At 49.0% G+C, this 22,878-nt stretch overlaps 1 protein-coding gene across 1 annotated transcript in view; it reads left to right on the top strand.

The window, feature by feature from the left end:
- ST8SIA2 (ST8 alpha-N-acetyl-neuraminide alpha-2,8-sialyltransferase 2) overlaps window positions 1-11,413 on the top strand; it is a 78,986-nt gene extending 67,573 nt beyond the window's left edge. Inside the window, exon 6 of the mRNA XM_061159593.1 lies at window positions 6,957-11,413. Coding sequence (XP_061015576.1) covers window positions 6,957-7,242 — 286 coding nt within the window. The 3' untranslated portion in view covers window positions 7,243-11,413. The remainder of the gene's footprint in view (window positions 1-6,956) is intronic.
- The last annotated feature ends 11,465 nt before the right edge of the window (window positions 11,414-22,878 follow it).

The following is a 22,878-nucleotide window of genomic DNA, read 5'->3' as shown; positions in this document are numbered from 1 at the left end:
GATTCCTTCCATTATGAATGAGGTTAAATGTATAAATATATATTTTCTGTTTGTAGTGGCATCAGTTTAGATTCTAGAATCTAGCCAGAAGGTGTTTGTTTTGTTTTGTTTCTTGTTGTGCTGGGTCTTTGTTTCTGCTTGGGCTTTTCTCTGTTGCGGGGGTTGGAGCCACTCCCTAGCTGCGGTGTGCGGGCTTCTCGTTGCAGTGGCCGAGCACAGGCTCCAGGGTGCACGGGCTTCCATAGCTGCAGCATGTGGGCTCAGGAGTCATGGCTCATGGGGCTCTAGAGCACAGGCTCAGTAGTTGCAGCACACGGGCATAGTTGCTCCAAGGCATGTGAGATCTTCCAGGAACAGGAATCAAACCCGTCTCCTGCATTGGCAGGCTGATTCTTTACCACTGAGCCACCAGGAAAGCCCTAGCCAGAAGGTTTAAATCCCCAGGAAATGGTTTTGCCAGGTCCCCACATGGCCCCTAGGGACATACGCAATACCTATGCGAGAGTGGCTGTCTTTTGACACCTTGAGCAGGGAGCTCCCCGACCCATATGTAGCAGGAAGAACCCCTTAAGTAACCAGCATCTTGTTTTTCCTCCTTTCTTTGGGCAGCATACTGTCTAGGATGCTGTAAGCCTGAGGATTCAGTGTCTGCCTAGAAGGGTTTAGGGTAAGGCCGGACTCCACCTCTCCTGCCAGTTCCCCCAAAGGGAGACACTAGCCTCTACTTGCTCATCTTCACTCATTGCTTCATTAAATAAAGATTGTGAAGCACCCACTTTGTGGATGAGCTATACTCAGATCTGGGGTAATATGGAAGCAGGGAGTCAACCCACTTGTCTTAGAAATTTAAATTGTAGGGGAGGAGAAAGACAAGTAAGCAAGTCATTATAGTGCGGTTGGTGCTACAATAGGAAAATAACAGCACACAGGACACAGAAGCATCCAGCTAGGTCCTGGAAGGCTTCCTGCAGGAAGTGGCATTGAAGCTGAGACTGTAAGAAGGAGTCAGGAGAAGTAGGAGGTAGTGGTGTCCTGGAAGAAGCCGGAAATCCCTGCTAATGGTGTGGCTGGGCACGCCAGATGGTGGGAGGGATTTCAGGCCCAGATCTCAAGGGCTTCACCAGTTGGGCTGAGGGTATTGGATGTCCTCCTGTGGACCCCAGGAGTCACGGGGGCTCTGTTGGTGGCACGGTCAGACTTGAGGCTAGCCTGGCTCACTGGAGTGAGAGCACTGACTTGGGTAATGAACATGGAGGCCTGGAGACCAGGCATCAGCCTCAAGAATCCCCAGCCTCTGAAACAAACCTCCGATCTCCACTTCCACAAAGCTGGAAAGCCGCATCCTGAGATCCCCCCAAGACGCCAGAGCTCTCATGTGCTGCCATGGAAAGGACAGTGATAGGCTGTGGGGTCCCCCACATCGCTGGCTGGCGATGTAGTTGACGAGAGACCAGGCTGTCTGAGAGCCCTGCTTCCTGGCTTTGCTGCTGATCTGTGCAAAGCATCCCCAAGAGTCCCTCCGCGACCACCTGTGACACATTCCTGTTCCTTAGGGATGATATGAGCCATATCCCACGAAGTGCTCTCAGCTTAGAGAAAGCCCTCCTGGCCACCTTTTCTGACCGTGGCAACCGCCACGCTTGCCATGTGCTGAGCATGGGAATCCAGGGAGAAAGACAAAAAATACAGTTTGGCCATGATTTTTGGCCCTCCTCATTTATTGCCGTCCACGCTCGTAAAACATGGCGCTTAATCGTCTTGGCAATTGGGGTAACCGCTTTGAAAAATAATTACTGCTTTCTTGGAGATTACTTTGCCTTCTAATTAAAACCTCCAGACTGGGATATTAAAGGTGCATTGTCAATGCAGCATCCCGGATACACCCAGCTAACCTCATTTGGGAAGGCAAAATTAATTAGTTTGTGTTTTAACACCCAGCTGTTATCCTAAGGAAAAGAAATCGTCTACAAGTCGGCCACGCACACCGTCTCTAAATTGGCCAGGGTGGCTGAGGAGAGATAAAGGAAATGGAGAGTGATTTGTTCCTGCATCACCCTGCCGGCTTCTAGAACAAGCTGCTCGTTAGTCGGCGGCCCCATGTCCCTGTCAGACCTCGCTCAGGAGTTCTTGTTTACCCAGACAGGCAGAATTGGAAACGAGAGGGTCCCTCCTGCCTCTGTGCTCAGTTCACTCTGGAGCCTCTCCTGCTCCTAATACCTTTCCCTGAGTGATCCTGGGCAGCAGATCTGAGAGGCTGGGCCTTTCTCTTCCTGTCCCAGCCGATCAGACTCACAAAGCTGTGTGCACTGCTAGCCGCCCCTTCCTTTTCTACCACTTCCCCTTTTTCAGTTCCATTTAAGTCCAACACTTGCCGAGCGCCATGGAAGCCAGGATAATCAGTTCTAGTTTATGCTACAGTAACAATCCCCGGAGCGCTTGTGGTTTCGCACAACAGAAGTTTCTCATCCTCGCAAAGTGTGATGCAGGTTGGCGGGGGCTCTCTTCCAACCAGCGATTCAAGGACTTAGGATTCTTCTATCTTAGGCTGACATCTTTCCAGGAGTCACTGAGGTTCTCCAAGGCACGAAAAAAAGCACTGGAGGAACCATTAGTCCAGCAGGGGGCCATCTCCGGCTGCAGCCTATTGGCCAGAACTGGTCACGTGACCCCAGCTCCTTGACAAGGGATGCTGAGAGATGTAGGCGTGCCCAGGGAAGACTGGTCGAGTGATGCTGTCTCTGCCACAGTGGCTTGCCTGCAGCACACACCGAGCCAGGGGCCTCTGATCGCCCCACAAAGGAGGGTAAGGCATGGCCCCCATTCCTGGGGAGATCACAGTGTAGTTTCAAGTGGAAGCCCAACCCAGACAGTCATGAAGGATCAGCCCCGGTTGAGAAGCACAATAGGAAACATGGGAACAAAACGCATGGTAATAACGGGGGAATGACTAACTCAGTTTGAGCAGAGGAGAAGAGAGGGGAACAAAGGGAGCGTTTCCAGGAAGACGTGATTCATGAGCTTAGTTTGGGGGTGGCGGGGGTGGGGGGAGAGTTCACCCAGAGGACACACAGGGGACAGGCATATCTGTGAGGAGGGCACAGCACAGGTCTGGGTAACCTCAGACCCACCTAGGAGCTACCTGGACGTTTCCCCACTGATTTCATTCTTCCCGGCCCCTCTCTGGGCAGAGCATCGATAGCCAGGGGAAAAAAAAAGTAATTTCTAAAGGTCTTACCCTGCTAAAGCCTTGCGATCAGAAAATAAACAAACTGCAAATCCCGAATATGGCATGTGGCTGTTGTTAGGCTTGAATATCTCAGAAAGTGAGCAATCTGTGAGATGCTCCCATGTGGGGACACAGCCCGTGGCTCGTGTGTCTCTGGATAGCGTCAGCAGTGGCTGCAGCCAGCTCATCTCAGCCCCGACACCCTCCCCCGCAGAATCACCATGGCGCGCAAACAGCCCAGGAAACAGGAGCGGGGAAGCTGCACTTATCCGAGCTCTGTGTGACCAGCTGCGTGAGAAGTTTGCCTCTTCTCAGGCGGGTCACCCTGGATTCTCATTTTTCCCTCTGTACATTGAGAGACGAAAACGAGACCCGTGGATTACTCACAGATGTGGTCTATTAACTCACTCAAGAGGAACCCATGTGATTTTTTTTTTTTTAATGTTTTAAATTAGTTGCCAGCATTTAAAAATTTGGATAATTTGCTTGAAAATCCAGATTTCGGATAGCTTTGAAAAAATTAGAAAACTTGACACCACACAGGACAACCGTAAAACCGGGCGCCCTGTTAGATGCCGCAGGCCATGCTGCTCCCGGTTTCCTTGGCAACACAGAGGCCAGTGTCAGTTTTCCCTCCACACGTGTCCCAGCTCGCTCTGTTATATCCGCTTGCCAGGTTGTTAAGCTGGATGAGTTCTCCAGGCCCAGTCGTCTTTAAAACTCCATGACTATGCCTCATGCTTACTTTTACCCCTCTCTTTTCTCTAAGTAAGTCTCCTTCTTAGGTTCTTGTAGCAGAACTGCCTCCCAGTTAGAGCAGGGCTTCTTAGCCTTGGCTGTACAGTTGAATTTGCTGGGGGAGGTTTTTTTAAAAATCTCAGTGTCCAGGCTGCACCTGGATGGTGGGAGCCAGGCTTCGGTCCTCTTAAAGCTGCAGGCGATTCCAGTGGACAGCCTAGGGTGAGAAGCATTGAGTTAAAGCTGAAAGTGCAATGGACTAGCTCAGGAGGGGATGAGCTCCCCGTTGCTAGAGATGGTTAAGCCGACATAGATAAGCACTTAGCAGGGACCAGCTGCTGCTCTTGTGGATTCTTCTCCTCCTTGCACTCTCCCTGTCTTCACCCCACAGGGTCCCCCCAAGCTCAGTGCCATTGAGCCTGCACATTACGCTTACAGGACTTCAGGAAATCCCTGACCGTCCAATCGTTAAGACTCCACACACAGCCCAGGGGGCATGGGTTTGGTACCTGATCAAGGAAAATCTGGCATGCCATGCGATGGGGCCAAAATTTTTTTTAAATCAAAAAAAATAAAGGGGCTCAGCATAGGGTAAGTGGAAGGTTTTACTAGAGATAAAGAGGTTGGACCACACTCTCATTCTAAATCCAAGCAGGAGAAAAACCATGATGGGAAACAAAAGTGATGACAACGAGAGTGGCTGTTTTCCCACTTCTGGATTATATGGAACTTGGAGGCTGTCTTTGTTGTTGTTTAGTCGCTCAGTCGTGTCTGACTCTTTGTGACCCCGTGGACTGTAGCCCACCAGGCTCCTCTGTCCATGGGATTCTCTAGCAAGAACACTGGAGTGAGTTGCCATTCCCTCCTCCAGGGCATCTTCCCAACCCAGGGATCAAACCTGCATCTCCTGCATTGGCAGATGGGTTCTTCACCACCAAGCCACCTGGGAAGCCCCCGGAGGCTGTCTTGGTGATCCCTTGGTCTGTGCCCCGTCATCGTATAAATGAGAAAAGTCGGTTCAGCAGGGAGAAGCAACTAGCTCAAGGGCACACAGGTGGCTGTTGACAGAACTGTCACTGATACCCTCTTCCAACCTCTGTCCCTTAGTCGGTGAAATGGGGGTGGTTTCTTCCTGACTGTTCTCTTGTGCAGGTAAACTGAGGCCCTCTGTGCACGGAGGGAGCTCAGTGCCTCACTCACCGGAAGCCTTAGCCTAAGGCTCCACTCTTCCCCATACAGGAGACGTGGGTTCAACCCTGGGTCGGGAAGATCCCCTGGAGAAGCAAATGGCAACCCACCCCGGTATTCTTGCCTGAAAAATCCCATGGACAGAGGAGCCTGGCGGGCTACAGTCCATGGGGTTGCAAAGAGTCGGGCATGACTTAGTGACTAGACAACAACAAGCACTCTTCCCCACCCCGCCCCTGTCTCCTCTAACACTCCTGGCAGACTCCATTGCAGGACCCAGCCGCATAGGGCAGGCCACTGTTTGCTGCTCCCTCCCTCCAGCCTCCAGCCCTCCAGGGAAGCCACATGTGCTCAGAGATGGGCAGCCCACATCAGAGGGTCGAGGGGCCTGTGGGCAGGGATGGGAAGGAAACCTGATGATGCTTAGGAGGCAAGGACATCAACCCCTGCCAAAGCCAGGCATGGCGCTAGGCGGTGGGCATCTTGCAAGAGGTGGCCCCTTACCTGAGTTGGCCAGAGCACTAAGATCGGCCACACCCGCGTGTGTGGTCTGTGGCTCTATTTAGCGCCATGACGGCAGAGGCCAGAAGTGTGGCCACCACCTGGCCCTTTACAGAGAAGGTTTGCCAGCCCCTGCTTTAGATTTCAACAGGCCTGGGCTTCCCTGGTGGCTCAGTGGTAGACAATCCGGCTGCCAGTGAAGGAGACACAAGAGACTCAGGTTCAGTCCCTGGGTCGGGACTGTGCCCTGGAGTAGGAAACGGCAACCCACTCCAGGATTCTTGCCTGGAAAAATCCCACGGACAGAGGAGCCTGGCGGGCTACAGTCCATGAGGTCGCAAAGAGTCAGACACGCCTGAGCGCACACGCACTGCTATGCGCTGAGCTCGAGGCAAGGTCGTTTCCTTTCTACCTCGGTGACCTTGGGCAAGCCACTTTCATCTCTCAACCTCGTGTCTGCATCTGCATGTATTCACAGGCTTGTGTTCTTGACATCTAATCACATATATGAAAGCACAGAGCCTAAGGGCAGTTCCAGTACTTGGTAAATGATGGCTGTCACTATTTACAATAGCTAGGACATGGAAGCAACCTAGAGGTCTATCGGCAGATGGATGGATAAGGAAGTTGTGGTACATATACACAATGGGATATTACTCAGCTCTAAAAAAGAATGCGTTTGAGTCAGTTCTAATGAGGTGGATGAACCGAGAGCCTATTATACAGAGTGAAGTAAGTCCAAAAGAGAAAGACAAATACTGTATGTTAACACATATATATATATGGCATTTAGAAAGATGGTACCAACAATCCTACATGCAGGGCAGCAAAGAAGACACAGATGTAGAGAACAGACTTTTGGACTCTGTGGGAGGAGGAGAGGGTGGGATGATTTGAGAGAATAGCACTGAAACATGTATATTACCATATGGGAAACAGAGGACCAGTGCAAGTTCGATGCATGAAGCAGGGCACCCAAACCCAGAAGGATGGGATGGGGAGGGAGGGGATGTCAGAATGGGGGTAACACAGGTATACCTGTGGCCGATTCATGTTGATGTATGGCAAAAACCACCACAATGTTCTAATTATCGTCCAATTAAAATAAATTAATTAAAATGGTGACTGTCAGTCCTCTGTGAAAGGACCTTGGAATCGGTCATTCGATTGGTATCTGCAGTTCCTGGAGTGGCAAGAGGCAGGCTGTGGAGCAAGATAAAAATCCGCCCCTTCCTGGAAAGGATAATTCATAAATTCATGTTAATTTTTGTGCATTTCTTTTTTTTCCACTTTTTTTCTCCAGATACTGGCTGACTAACAAAGTTCACATCAAAAGACCCACCACGGGGCTCTTGATGTACACCCTGGCCACGCGTTTCTGCAACCAGATCTACCTCTACGGCTTCTGGCCCTTTCCGCTAGATCAGAACCAGAATCCTGTCAAGTACCACTATTACGACAGCCTTAAGTACGGCTACACTTCCCAGGCCAGCCCCCACACCATGCCCCTGGAGTTCAAGGCCCTGAAGAGCCTCCACGAGCAGGGGGCTTTGAAACTGACTGTCGGCCAGTGCGACGGGGCCACGTAAGCTGGGCGCCCGATGGGACTCAGTGGCTCACGTTTCCTGCCAGCTACACCACAGGCAGATGGGAGTCGGGGCGGCACAAACTCTAGAACAAGCAGGCTAGTGGTTTTCTTTGTTCAAGTGTAAAACAGTGACCAGAATATATATATCTATTCCTGCATATATATATTGACCTGAGTATTTATAACTGTGTGGTGTTCATCTAGCATTAGGCAGATAAGCCACAAGAAGAAGGTGTGGAGAACCCACCTGGACCAGATTGAGACTCAGTGCATCTTTGGGGGCAGAAGGACTTGACGTGAAAAGAAGCCAGTCCCACGACTTGGGAATGGCACGCTGCCTCCCGGAATGGAGAGGTCTTTGGGCTTATGGGTGATTGGAGAGCCACCTGTGGACAGCTTCCCCGAGCCTCTGAGAAATGTGAATTCTAGGTGAGCCAAGACCCAGAGGGGAAAACTGGACCCATGTCTAACATGGTGCTGTTCTTAGAGAAGAGGGAGGTTGGAATGTTCAGCCCAGCAAAGGAACACCTGGTCATCGAGGAGCGGAGGCCAAGTACAGAGCTGAGCACTTGCTTCTGTGAACTTAGAGTTGGACTGTCCACAGGATGAACCATGGTTGACCTGCCTGTCCAAGACTGACCTGCACAGATCTGGGGAGAAGGGTGGAGAAGACACGGTGGACAGGTCATATTCCAGCTTTGCAAGAACCCCCAGGAACCCGGCACGGAGCAGGCAGATGACACCCAATTGCTAGGGTGTTCCCAAAGCGTGTTTTTGAAAAATCACAACTCCCTACCAAGGGAGTTGGTGCTCTGGCCCAGAATAAGGCAAACGAGGGTCCCAAGTGTGGTGGTGGTTCTTTAAAGCAACTTGAGTCCATCATGGAGGAAGGGAAGCTGGGGTTTCATCCTCAGGGTTAGCCTCCTTCCTCACCCTGTTAGAATGTCACTACAGGGACAGTCCTGTTCTCTTCGGCCACCAGGGAAGCCACTGCAAAAGCTTGAAAGGGCACGACAAAGATAAATGTCATCCTTCTAAAAATCGCCTTTCTGGGTGCCTCGGGAGGCCCAGAATGTGAGGCCAGGAAGAACGGTAAGCGCCGCGCTCCGTTTCTCTGCGGCCACTGTGTTTGCTTCCGCATCGTGCACGCTGCGGGGCCGCTGCAGCTAGACTGCTGTTTCACTGTCACTTTCTTGTCGCTTTCTTATCCTGATGGTCACACTAGCCAGCACTGAGCTCCAACACTGAGGTTTTCAGCTCTCCGGGGAGAGGGTTCAACGTCCATCCCCACCTCCCTGTTTTCACAGAGGCAGTGATTTTAGAATTTGGCACAAACCCTATGAAGATGAAGAGTTCAGACTTTTTTTAAAACCCAAATATCCAAATGCAGTATCCAAATACTGGATATAATCTCCCTGGGGAAACCTTGGCTCCATGCGGATAACTTGGGGCTAGAATCACAGGTCACGTGTAGATGAGCATTAGCCAGCTTGATTTGTTAGCTTCATTCTCTTACCTGATAAATAAGTGTTTTAAAATCTATTTGAAAGATAAGTTTAAAAAACAACACCACCAACATTGTCTTGAAGGTGAAGGGAGTTAAGAAAAGGGATCAAGATCTGCTTCCAAGCCTAGGAGGCCAGACATAATCAATGATGATTCAGAGCAGGACATTTGCTCGAAATTAATGCCTGATGGGAAGCCAGTGGGGGTGGTGGAAGGATGCTCGGAACCTCTTAACCCCACACGCGGATGCTCCAGCTCCGAACCACATCCGCATCTCTGTGTTGTTGTTGACACTTGAAGTCTGAGATTTGGGATTTGCATTGTAAAGTGAATATTTTAAAAAACAACAGCCCTCACAGCCTCTGTGGGAGCAGAGTGGTTTGGACTTCTCACAAGAAGTGGAAATTAACGTCTCGTATTTTGCACTTCTCCCGGGCCTTTCACCCTTAAGATCTCAGAGGCCCTGGAAGACGTTTCCTTGTTGAAACCTCCAGCATCCTGGGGAACAGGCAGAATTTCCAGGCTCAGGGGATTAGCCAAGCCCTTGGGTTCCAGCAGGTTCCAGTGGCGAGTGCAGAGAGGAGCCTCATGTCATGTCCGTAGTCAGCCCTGCGTCCATGTTCCCGTCAGTGTTCCCCCCTGCAGAGGAGTCAAGGGGCCAGAGCTCTTTTTAAAACATGGTTTGCTTTCTGTCTCTTCTTGGTCTTGGTTCCTTAAACTGAAACTAATAGAGTTGAAGGGGCAGGGACCATCTGCCTCTGGGCTCTCTCTAGAGAATGCTGGGGACCCCGGACAGTCCACCTGTCCCCACTCCCAACCTGCAGGCTCTGTGCCGCCAAAACACTTCGGCTATGTGATGGCAGGAGCTCCGAGGCCTTGGCTTCCCCTCCCCAACCACCCCTCTCCATCTGAGCACCACGATCAGGAGGCAACCGTCTTCTCCTGCTACTTAGAGCTCAATTTGCCTGAGAGTCCACAGTAGCGTCTGACCCAGCCCGGCTAGCCTGGGGCAGCCCCAAGGAGTCCCAGTCTGTACGTGGTATCTGGTACCCTGATCTGCTGCCTTGTAACGACAGTGGCCACGGGCCTCCGGGAGCGGGTGCAGTCAGCCAATCTCCCCGACCCTCAGTCATCCCCAGTCCCCTCGTCCTCACCCACCCTGAAGCCCCTCAGCCCTTCTGCGTTCTCCTCAAGCCCCCAGATGAGCCGCTCTTAGCCTGCTCCTTTGCTGCAGAGATGGAACCATCTGAAATGCAGTGTCTCCTCCAGATCTTTTGGCCCCTCTGCTCCCCTTTCACTGCCTTCCTCCCATTTCCGAGGGGACATCCAGCCCCTCGCTGGTCCTCAGCCACTCTGCCCTCTGTGCTCTCTCTCCACCAACGGGCACGCACCCACCCGTCCTGACCCCCGTGGCCTCACCCCTTCATCCCCAGGCCCGGGAGGGGCTTTCTGGTGCTGGTGCCACCTTCCCTCTCAACCCCCTCTTGGCCCCCATGCTCCTGTGACCAGAGACTTCAGGTCAAAAGCCCCTTCTCATCGCCAAGCCCTCTGCATTGCTCCGCCCTGCACCGACTCCTGGACGTTCCCTGTCCCCAGGATGCCCAGAAGGCCACATTCTCATGATTTTCCTCCCCTTTCCCATTGCCCCTTCATTGTTTGTTTATGTATTTATTTATTTATGTATTTATGACTTATTTATTGATGCCCTTACCTTAATCTAGAGAGTAGCCATGGTAGACCTGACTGTTGTATTCCTCTCTTCTCCTTGGCCCATGCTCAGACCTCCCCCACCATGGTGTGCTCTCCTTGCGCCCCCTTTCATCACAGCCCTGCATGCTCTTTTGGCAACCCCCCACCTTGCTGTGAAGTCATCCTCCACTTCCTGCAGCTCAGCGCCTCCCTCAAGCTCCAGGCTTGACTGTACACTGCTCACTGATCATTCATCCCATCTGCTCTGGCGGTGCCAGAAACTCAGTCTCTCTGAAGCCAAACCTGTCATCTCTGCCTCCTCTTCTTCCACAGTCTCTCCACCCAGTTCTGAAACCCTGAAATCATCTTGGTTTCTTCTGCATGCATTCCCTTGTTGCTCTTGCACCATCCTTGCCTTCTGGTTGCTCTGGCAATTTCAACATCGGTCTCCTCTCACGGGGCTCCTCTGGGCATGCTTGCACGTTCTCCAGTCTATCCTAAACATTCATAGAGATTTATCTTTTTAATCTCCAGCCATTCACAAACTTTTAAAATCATGTGCAAGTCTTTGTCCTGACGTCACACGCCATCCAAGAAGGCCCCATCCTTCCTTTATACCCTGTGCTGGTCCATCTAGAATGGTCGTCATTCCTCAAAGAGGCGCCAGGTCTCCCTATCTCCGTGCCTTTGGTCTTGCTTTTCCCATCCCCTGGAACACTCTCTTCTGGTTCCTTCAAGGCCCATGCAGAAACCACATCTTTCATGAAGCTCCCCTGATTGACCAACCACTGGGATCTCGCCATCCGCTGAACCACCATAGCACTTTATTTGTACCTTTCTCACGGCACTTACCATATTCTGCCTTGTATTATAGTTATTGTGCACTTGTCTTATGACCGTTCTTAGATTGTAAGCTCGCCAAGGGCAGGGACCGTATTTTATTCATCTATGTCCATCACGGCACCGGGGGTAGTGCATAGCACACAGCAATTGCTCAATAAATGTTTGTTGGATTAAATCCTCAATGCCTATCAAGGACTATATAATTAAGAAAATCATTTTGCCTCATATGATGCCACAGGAACCTCCAAAGAATCAGTGAGTTGAGAGGATACAGAAATCATTATCCCCACTGTGTAGATCCTAAGACTGAGGCAAAAACCATGTGAAGCCACACAGGTCACCAAAAGAATTTGCATCCAGGTCTTCTGGTTCCCACTTCAGGGCTTCCTCTGTTCATCAGTGCCGCTGAGTCACTGTAAACTGAAAACCGACCTGAGGCACAGTCCTGGCTCTCGTGAGTCTGGGCATCAGTCAGAGAGTCAGGAGAACCTCGGTATGAACCGCCGCTTGTGTGCCCAGCGGCACAGGTGAAATCTCGCTCTGTTTTGGAGAGGATAAGAGCCCTTCAGGTTTTTCCAGGCCCAGGGGGTGGAGCTGTGGGACCTCATGAATCATTCCCACTGCCTTTGTCACAGGGCAGAAACTGTCCATCCAGATGGCAAAAGAGACTACCCGCTCCCCGGGGGCTGCTGTTTGATAAATCTCTTCATGCCTAATTAAGGCTCCCCTTCCAGAATGAATAGAACAGGAAGGGAAGTGAATGATGCCAGTCAGATGGGGCTCCAGACGCGCGTGCTGCCTCCTACATGCCCTGATCGCATTCCCGGTGACGCTGACAGCCTGCCCCAGCCCGCTCGGCTCTCATCAGCGCTGCGGGGTGTCCCCATCTCCTCCCATCTTTATCCCCATCCTTTTGTTTTCTCCTCTCCAGGGCTCTTTCCCTTGGTACCCACCAAAATCAGGTGGGTACTTGGAGAGCCAAGTTACCGCTCTTTTTGGGAACCCGAGGCTTGGCCTAGAGCAATGGAGCGAGGAGGCAGAGGGGCCCTCAAGGCCGTTGAACAAGCTGTTCTGGTGGCGGGGGGAGGGCATCCACAGCAATGGGAGGTTTCCATGGCTACTGTAGAGAAGCAATGTTTTCGTTGCCCTTGGGCCTCATGATGAGGGCAGGAGTCTTATTTCCATCCTTAGATGGTGGGGCCAGTTTCCACACACAGTGCATCGAGCTCGCCAACCTACAGATCATCCAGATCTGTAGCCAAAGTTCAACAGACCCACCCAACAAAGATGCTGGAGATCCTTGGTGGCCTTTCTCGGTCTTCCTTGCCACTTCCCCAGCCATCCATCACACATCCCCCTGGAACCTGGGGTGGGAAATGGGGTTCCCAAGGGGTTCCAAGAAGTGTGTCAAGAAAACCCCAAATACTGTAGCCATGAAGATGAGTCCAGTGTTAAATATTAAACACGCTTCTCTAACACTGATCCAGCACCAGCTGTCCGCAGCCAGTCCTTTGGGCAGTAATAGATTATGAGGAGCTGGCAGCCAGGCTCTAGGGAGACAGCCCCGTGTCCCGTGTGGACCAGGCAGGCCAGGCCCAGCCAACGAGGAGTGCAGATTCCAGGTGAGTCAGGGTGAGACTCATGCTGCAAAACACCTCTTTTAGTTCAAAGCATCGTCATTTTCTAGACCGAGGTTGTCACACTGGAGCTGCTGGGCCGCCTTTGAGATGGGATGGCCAACTCAGCACCCTTTGAAAGGAAGACCCATTTGGGGGCGATCTGCCTCACTCAAGGAAAGCCAAGATGGAGCTTTCTCATCCTGATGGCCAGGGTTGGAGTGCGTGTAACTCAGTGTAGCAACTGAGGCAGCTCCTCATGCTCAGGAGTATTTCTAGGCAAGAGCTCTGGGACAGGTACCAGAGGATCCAGTTCAAGAGCCCGGGGAACATGGATGAGACACTCAACACTGGTGCCTTCTCAGCCAGAAAATGGAGAAGATATCTAACTACATCTAACTAGCTCCTTGCAGGAGTTATTGTGAAAATGCAGATAAAGGATTGGGCAGAGAGAGAAGTCTAGTGGGGGTAGGTGGGAGCAAATGAAATGCATGCAGCTCTGAGTTTCAGAATTCTACTCACGCAATTGCTCTGCTTAAACCTGTCAGTGGCTTTCCTTCACCCTGGGAAGAAAATTCAAAGCATCTTTTCACTGTAGTTTCATTCATGTAGTCTTCAATGCTCCTCTCCCCTCTGACTCACTACATGCCAGCCACACAGGTTTTTTTGCTTCTCCTAGGACTTGCCACGCCACACTCATTCCAGCCTCAGGACCTTTGCACATTCTGTGTCCTCTGCCTGCAAAGCTTCTTCTCCAGATCCTTGCAGGACACCTCTGCCTTGTCTTTCAAGTCTCAAACTGAATGTTACCTCCCGGAGTGTCCATCCCTGGTCTCTGAGTCAATCACTCTCTATTACATACACATTGTTCTGCTAGGTGGTCCTTATAAACCATCTGAATCATCTCACTTATTTTGTAGTTCTCAACCCTGGGGAAGGGCTTCCCAGGTGGCCCTAGTGGTAAAGAACCTGCCTGCCAATGTAAGAGACATAAGAGACCGGGTTCTATCCCTGGGTCTGGAAGATCCCCCAGAGGAGGAAATGGCAATACTCCACTCCAGTATTCTTGCCTGGAGAATCCCATGGACAGAGGACTTTGGCAGGCTACAGTCCACAGGGTCGCAGAGAGTCAGACACGACTGAAACAACTTAGCACAACGTATACAACCCTGCAGAAAATTTGTAACAGACCCCCTTGCCAAGGCCACAGTGGGGTCCACAGTATCTCTAGAAACGAATGAGGGGCTCAGTATTAAAAACAAACAAACAAACAAAAAAACCCTCTAGTGCAGAGCCAGGGTTGGGAAACCCTGACATATTTGCTATTTGCTCCCTTGTTTATTGTCCGCCTGCCCTTCTAAGATGTTCAGTGGGGACTTGTTTTCCATAGCAGTTGCTTGTGCCCTGGGTAGCGGAATTGGCCACCCTCCAGGGTTATGGATAATGTCTCTACTTGGGGTGCTGGCAGCAGACCGCTTTCCTGGCCCTCTGCGGAGGCGCAGAGTAGCTCTGAACTCTCCTGGCGACACTTGGTCCCTGTGGTCCCCCAAGTGGATGGCCAGCATAAACCCTTTCCCTGAGCTCTAGCTGGTAGTTCTCTAGTCCACCTCTTCATCTTCAATTTGTCTGTTCTCTGTGACAACCTCTACTACTGAGAGGAAGCAGAACTTGGAAAGAAGCCCTAGGGACTGAGTCCACATACCTTTGAAGGCAGCTCCCCTTTCCTCTAAACACACACACACACACACACACACACACACTCTGGCCCCTCCCCTCTCACATACCTAAAGATTGGTGAGCACCCAGTCCTGGGGGAGTTGTCGGGTGTAGTCCACATGCACCCTACCCAACCCCCAACAGTGGGCCGCTCAACAGATGGAGCGAGCACGAACAGGTAAGGAGGAGGCTCCCAGTGTGCCCAAGGACATCTGCTTTCAGTCATTCATTCAACTTCAGGGACACATTGCATGCCAGCAAGGAGTTAGCCCTGTTCTGGGCACTGTGGGAGATCTAACCTCTGGCCCTGGAGGCTCAAGTCTAATGGGACAATTATGCACAACTGATGGCCTGCCAGCCTGCTAAGTCGCTGCAGTCATGTCTGACTCTTTGCAACCCCATGGACTGTAGCCCAGCAGGCTCCTCTGTCCATGGGATTTCCCAGGCAAGAATACCGGAATGGGTTGCTGGGCCCTACAGGGCATCTTTCTGACCCAGGGATCCAAACCACGTCTCTTATGTCTCCTGCACTGGCAGGCGGGTCCTTTAACACTGGGCCACCTGGGAAGCCCAACCAATGGCAGAATGAGATAAAAGGGAACCACTTATCCAAGCTGGGGGGATTTAAAGCAGGTTTCACAGAGGAGATGCTGGATGAGCTGGGCCTCGAATGAGTGAAATTTTGAGAAATGGACAGACTCTAGACTACCCATTCTAGGAAGTTTCCCCCTCCTTGGTGACAGCAAAGGACAGGGGATGACTCAAGCATATTGTTGCCATATTGTTGCCAATTTCCGCCAGTTCACAGAAGCCACCAAAGGCATCAGCTGTGCTATCATTGGTCCAGCCACCCCTCTAGATCCAGATGCTGTCCCTGGAGAGACCACCTGGATCCATGAGATCCTTGATTTGTGTGTGGTAATGGTCTCTGCCGAGCCAGGAGAAGGAAGGACAGGAAGCTGCCCTCTCCGTCAGCAGCTGAGGTCCACAGAGTCAGCTTGTTTCTTGCAATCCAAGCCCACCGTCCGTGCCCTCATCCTCTTCCCATGGTGCCTTCCCCCGAGGTGTGGCTACCAAGACCTTGGTGTTACACTTCTAGTCTGTTACCTTGGTTGGTTTGCAGCTTCTCACTGTAAAACCTGTCACCCATCCAGTCCTTGAGGAAATGCTGCAGCATTTCCCAGAATGGCAGTTAACTCCAGAAGCCACTGAAGCCCCATCCTCTCCTGGTCTTTCTGGGGGAGGACTGCAGTCCTTTGCTGCTCATCAGTGGGAGTCAAGTGGATAGAAAGGAGCGCTAAAGCTGCAAGTAGTGGCAGCTTTTGCACTGGGCTGGGGGAGGGCATGGGCAGGACGCCGTTCTTTTCCCTGCAGAAGACCCTCTAACCATAGCAGCTGGAGTGGGCTGGGGGGCGAGGAAGAGGGAAGGGGGGACTGCTGAGTGTGTTCCTGGCTGCGCCCTCCGCTCTACCCAAACATCAGTCAGCTGTGCTCTTGGACCTCCTCACTCTGGCCTTGCACTGCAGCGCCCTCCTCCTAATCTCTTCTTTCTCCCAGTCCCTGCTGTAGGGGATCTGCTCTCCTGATTTACTTAACACTTTTAATTCTATCCAGGTAACGGGCAGAATTCGTCCATGTATATATAAGGATAATCTTAAGTCTTTACAAACACCCTGAATAGTTTCTTAAGAAATTATCATCAACATGTTCAAGCATTATCAACATGTTCATTGCTTATCCTAATATATGTGTGTCCTCCAAAGCAGTAGATTATCTGATCACATCTACCCAATGGTAGAAGTTGGAGTGAGAAGTAGCCAGACCCTTAATGCATTCTGGCGTGGCAATTCAAAATTATACATGAAAGATGCAATCACAAGTTCCTCCGGCTGTGTCCGGGATGAGCTCTGAGTCTGCTCCCCCTCACATCTGGAGCTGCTGGCATCACTATGCCCAGTCTCTAGCTACAGCATCTCCATTTCCCACTCCTTGTGACCTTGACTAGCCACATCCTCCCTAGTTTGTATCCATTCATTATGACCCTCTTCCATCTGGCCCAGTACACTGAGTGGACCCCAGAATGACTGAGCACCCTGGCTCATCTCTGAATCTCTCCAAAGAAATTTCCCTTCTGTGGCTTAAAGTAAAAGTTGTTCAGTCATGTCTGACTCTTTGTGACCCCATGGACTGTATAGTCCAAGGAAATCTCTAGGCCAGAACACTGGAGTGGGTAGCCTTTCCCTTCTCCAGGGATCAAACCCAGGTCTCCCACGTTGCAGGCAGATTCTTTACCAGCTGAGCCACAAGGGAAGCATTGGGTAGGTTAGGTTTGTAAAGATGGGAATTTCCTGGACTTCACCCTTAGGTACTCTACTTTCAACCAATCAGATGTGAGCGTTGGAGGAAATTGCACTCAAGTCTCAGAAGAAAATGGAAGCTCAGATCCAAGGAGCCACCCGGACAATTCAAAATATTGAAATTGTTCTCTCAACCCCAGTCTGATGTGGGGAACCATGAACAAATCATGGAAGAGAAACACTCCTGTTACTGGTTCATATTTGCTTCTTTATCTTAACTGATTTTTTTGTAGAAAATAAGATAACAGACTCAGAGTTTAAAATAATGTTTTGTCTTAGGGAACCCTCCTACACGGTTGGTGGAAATGTAGGTTGGTGCAGCTGCTGTGGAAAACAGTATGGAGATTGCTCAGAACACTAAAAATAGAATCACCATATGATCCACTAATCCCACTCCTTGGCATAAATCCAGACAAAACTATAATTCAAAAAAGATACATGCAATGCTATGCTTGTAACAGTACTATTTGCAACAACCAAGACAGGGAAACAGCCAAAATGTCCATTGACAGATGAATGGATAAAGAAGATGTGGTACATATATACAATAGAATATTACTCAGCCATAAAAAGGAATGAAATAATGACACTTTCAGCAACATGGAGGCAACTAGAGATTATCATACTAAGTGAAGTAAGTCAGAAAGAGACAGATACCATACGGTTTCAATTATATGTGGAATCTAAACTATGACACCAATGAACCCACCTGTGAAACAGAAACAGAATCGTGGACATAGAGAATGGATTGGTGGTTGCCAAGAGGGAGGTGGTTGAGGGGGTGCTGGAGTGGGAGGCTGGGGTCAGCAGATGCAAGCTTTTATATATAGAATGGATAAACAACAAGATCCTACTGTAGAGCACAGAGAACTATATTCAGTATCCTATGATAAACCATAATGGAAAAGAATATTAAAAATGTATAGCTGGATCATTTTGCTGTATAGCAGTAATTAATACAGCACTGTAAATCAGCTATACTTCAATTAAAAATAAGCCTTTGTCTTTACCAAAAAGCTGCATGCAAGAAGAGGGTGAAGTGAATTCGCACAAGTAGAAGACTGACAACCCTGCGTCCACCGCTGAATGTAGCAAAATTATAGGCTTTCTGTTACACCAAGTTGCAGCCTGAGATCCTCTCCATGAAGTGCCTTGTGGTCTGCCTGGGAGGAAAGGCCCATGCTTTTCTTCAGATAATAGAAAGACAAATCTTACCATTTAGCCAACTCTGAAAGGGCTATTTGAACGGGGTGCAGATGACATTTATTTAATGTCACTTCTGAGGGCCAGGAGGTTTGCCCAGTAAAACGTTAAAGAGATATCATTTCATTGCAATTATAGGTTTCTGCCTCCCACCACAGGTTACGCGGGTGCATCTCTGTCTATTATGGAGTAAATCTCTTTATTTCAACCTCCCCTTCTCCACCTACAGTCTCATGTACATCAGTATGAGGAAGATTATTTTGCCACTCCGGTTACATTTTTCTTTGTTCAATTCATTCTGCTTGAGATCATTCTGCTGTCAAGAATTCCCTGTCCAGTGGCAGTGAGAGAGAAATAATTTAAAATTTCACTTTTTACCCAGATGCCTATGACTTCCCATCCCCTCTTCTGCAAGCTCTCCTGGTTAAATCTGAGCCAAGATTTCACAAGAGTCTATCTTTCAGATTTTCAAATGTTCCTCTTTTTATTAGGAAAACATAAGATCATTCCTTCTGACCAGTCTTTCTATATTTTCCAAACTCAGATATGTTTGTAAGATTCAGCCAGGAAAACAGAAACCTATCTAGGTATTTTGAGCAGGAAGAGATTTAATGCAGGGAGTTAGAGGTTTGCAATATTATTGGATAAACAGAGATGATAAAGTCAGGGAAAACCAAAACTAGCTTTCAGGAAATAAGAAAATACAGAGACCCCTAAAATGGCCATGGGTGATCTATGCTGCTCATCACCACGAAGTACATCATCTTTAGGTGGTGGTCTGAGAAGACCCTGGCAAAAGCTCATGTCTACTGTCTTCTGAAGTTCCTGTGATTGTCCAAAAATTTGCAGGTGCAATAATGACTTCTGCTTTCTATTTTCTGCTTCTGAATCACGTTGAATGCCTCCCATTCTGAGTCTAAATCAGAATCCTGCTGATGAGGGATGCTGGGAAATGTAGTTCTCAGAATCCAAGCCCACAAACACAGCAAAGACTTTATAAGGAAATAGGGATGAATGTTAGTTTCCTACAACAAACACACCAAGTGTCCACATTTTTCCAAGTACTATGTTAGTGCAATAGACACCGATAGAAAGATAGAGACAACTCTTCTACACTTCCACATTTTCCACATGACGAAGTGGAGCTCAGGCTTGTTAGGTAATTTGTCCAAGGACGTACAACCAACAAGTGAGAGTTGACCTCATTTCTGAGCCCACATTGTTTCTACAACATTCTCCTGCCTCATATAATGTTTAGGACACAAACTTTCATAACCATTACTATCCTCTTGCAGTGCATCTTCAGAAACCATCCAGGAATAAATTTCTCCTACGTCAGGAGCCAGTTTAGAGTCTTATTTCATAGCATTTCCATGCAGCTTTGTCTCCCCCTCTCCAGTGATATTCTGCCTCAGATGGTCCTGGTGCTGGATGTCCACATCTCCTCTACCAGTTTCTTTTTTCTTAAGAATTTGTTTCTTTTAATTGAAGGATAATTACTTTACAATTCTGTGATGGTTTTAGCCATACATCAACATGAATCAGCCATAGGTATACAAGTGCCCCCCCCCCACCATCCTGAACCCCACCTCTCTCAGTTTCAACTGATCCTTAGTTGTCTGACCTTTGCTCACTTTCAACTTGGTATTATTAACTTCCAAGCTAGTACATAGGGGAGTCCCCACAAGCCCCTACTTCAACTTCTAAGGCACCTCTTCAGAAGGTCAGTGATGACCTCTGAAAGTCTCTTGAGTCCCCAGTACAGTCTTTGAGGAAATACTAGAGTTTCCCAAGATTGCTTTCAACTACATAGGCCATTCAGGTGCAACTCGGCTATCACCTGATCTTTTTCAGAGATAATAGAAGTCTCCTGCCACCTTCTAACGGCAGTCAAACTAGACAGTCAAACTAGACAGAGGAGTTGAGGAGGAAAGAAGTGGCAGCTCCATAAATTACTCAGCTGGGCTAGCAGGAGCCTATGATTTTTCTTCTGCCCTAGAGACAAAACGGAGAAGGCAATGGCAACCCACTCCAGTACCCTTGCCTGGAAAATCCCATGGACAGAGGAGCCTGGTAGGGTGCCATCTATGGGGTCGCACAGAGTCGGACATGACTGAAGCGCCTTAGCAGCAGCATCAGAGACAAAAGGACCATTCTTGGTGATGAGGAGCAGGGTCTCAGCACCTAATGATGTCATCAGTCAGGATACCACTAAAATGAGTTTATCTCCAATTTCCCATCCTGAACAAAGGCATTATTCTTACCCTGCCCATGGACATGAAGTGCATACACTCTTAAATCCAAGCCCCCACCCCGCTTACAAGAGGAAGAGAGGAATGCAGGAATAAATGTAGTTTGGTAAATAGTGGGGTGCTTCACAATTTGCTTTCTCAGTTAGAAAGGAAGGCAGAAAAACTAACAGGAGTATCTCCCCTGAATCATATCTAGAGATGAGGGTAGAGGACAGAAGAGAAGCCCATTCTACAAAGTGGTGGCTTTTCAAAGCTCTTTAAGGTAACACCTTAAGTCCCCTACATACAAACCTTTAAGTCTCAAACTTGCAAAGATGTGAATGTGTGTTCCATCAACATCAGGTGTGTGTGAGTGAAATCACAGCTTGCCTTCTGTCTCCTGTTGCTGATGACACCTCAGCTCTACCACCTCCCACCTCCTCTCCCTCCTCCATCACCAACTCTTTTTGCCTGTTCACTTGATGCCAGCCCCTGCATGCCAGCTGTTGTCCTGTACTACTGTACTTTCCAAGGTATGGTACTAACTTGCCGGGAGAAATAACAACTTCAGAGATGTAGACGACGCTGCTGTAATGGCCGAAAGGGAAGAAGAACCAAAGAACCTCTTGATGAAGGTGAAAAAGAGTGAAACAGCTGGCTTAAAACTCAACATTCAAAAAAATAAGATCACAGCGTCCAACCTCATCACTTCATAGCAAATAGAAGGGGAAAAAGGGGAAGCAATGACAGATTTTATTTTCTTGGGCTCCAAAATCACCGTGGATGATGATTTCAGCCATAAAATTAAAAGACACTTGCTCCTTGGAAGGAAAGCTATGAGAAACCTAGATAGCATATTAAAAAGAAAAGACATCACTTTGCCCACAAAGGTTCATATAGTCAAAGCTATGGTTTTTCCAGTAGCCATGTACGGATTGGAGAGTTGGACCATAAAGAAGGCTGAGTGCCAAAGAATTGACGTTTTCAAACTGTGGTGCTGGAGAAGACTCTTGAGAGTCCCTTGGACTGCAAGGAGATCCAAGCAGTCCATCCTAAAGGAAATCAACCCTTAATATTCATTGGAAGGACTGATGCTGAAGCTGAAGCTCCAATATTTTGGCCACCTGATGTGAAGAACCAACTCATTGGAAAAGACCCTGATGCTGGGAAAGGTTGACGGCAAAAGGAGAAGCAGGCAGCTGAAGATAGAATGGTTAGATAGCATCATTGATTCAACAGACATGAATTTGAGCAAACTCCAGGAGATAGTGGAGGACAGGGAAGCCTAGTGCTCTGCAGTCCAGGGGGTTGCAGAGTTGGACATGACCTAGAGACTGAACAACAGCAACTGTAAGATTAAAAAATATTTTCTTTATTTTTTGTTTGTTTTTTATGTGTTATTTATGTGAAAAGTATCATAAACCTATTACAGTATAGTCCTATATAGACAATGGTGTTAGTTGGGTACCTAGGCTAACTTTGCTGGGCTTAAGAACATACTTTCAGGACAGAATTCATTCATATGTAAGGAATTTATTATAAATTGACAGGAAAATCAACAAGACTGATGAAAAGATGCTGGAAGAAGCAAGGTAAAATCGAGACACCAACTCCACTCCTGCCTATACTAGATGGTGAATCTGAACTCAGCCTATTTAAAAAGAACACACACACTGAGGGGGATCTAACCTTTTTCTAGGACGGGGCACAAAGGAAAGCAGGCACTGCCTGCTTATGACTTGCGCATCGCCCTTGCCGAGCCTGAGAGAGACTCAAGAACAATGACTTCCATTATGGAGTTACAATGAAGCTTCCCAGGGAAACATTAAACATAGGTTAGATTCCAACCAGACTTTTACTCCTGCATGTGCTAGAGGCAGAAAGCCAGCCTAGATGGTGTGGAGGACATTGTTTCAGTCCCACAATTCCAGCCCCTGGTTCCTATGCGTTACATCAGGGACTCCCATCAGAGCTCAACTCAGAAGGGCCTTAGCTGTACACCAGGGAAGAGGAAAATGTCAAACATTCGTGTGTAAATCTGTTTATAAGGGCTAGACCCCAGATGACTGGGTTAAAAGCAGTGCCAATTAACTGAGTCCTAATAATCTTCCAAGGACTTCCCTTGTGGCTCAGCGGTAAAGAATACACCTGCAATGCAGGAGATGTGGGTTGGATCCTTGGGTCGAGAAGATCCCCTGGAGAAGGAAATGGCAACCCACTCCAGCATTCTTGCCTGGAGAATCCCATGGACAGAGAGGAGCGTGATGGGCTACAGTCCATTGGATCACAAAGATCAGATACAACTCAGTGACTAAACCACCCCCACCAATAATCTTCCAAACACTGTACCAGAGTTCAGAAGCTAATTTCCAAGTGAAAAGCACTTGTTTGTCTTCCCTTTGGAAAGCACATGCAATGGCTCATTTCTGCTGGAGACAAAGTGAAGCCCGTGAGAGCCCAGTCCAGGCTGTGACTT

Source organism: Dama dama, chromosome 13, assembly GCF_033118175.1.
Source record: "Dama dama isolate Ldn47 chromosome 13, ASM3311817v1, whole genome shotgun sequence".
Classification (NCBI taxonomy): Eukaryota; Metazoa; Chordata; class Mammalia; order Artiodactyla; family Cervidae; genus Dama; species Dama dama.
This window is presented reverse-complemented; position numbering and strand designations above follow the sequence as displayed.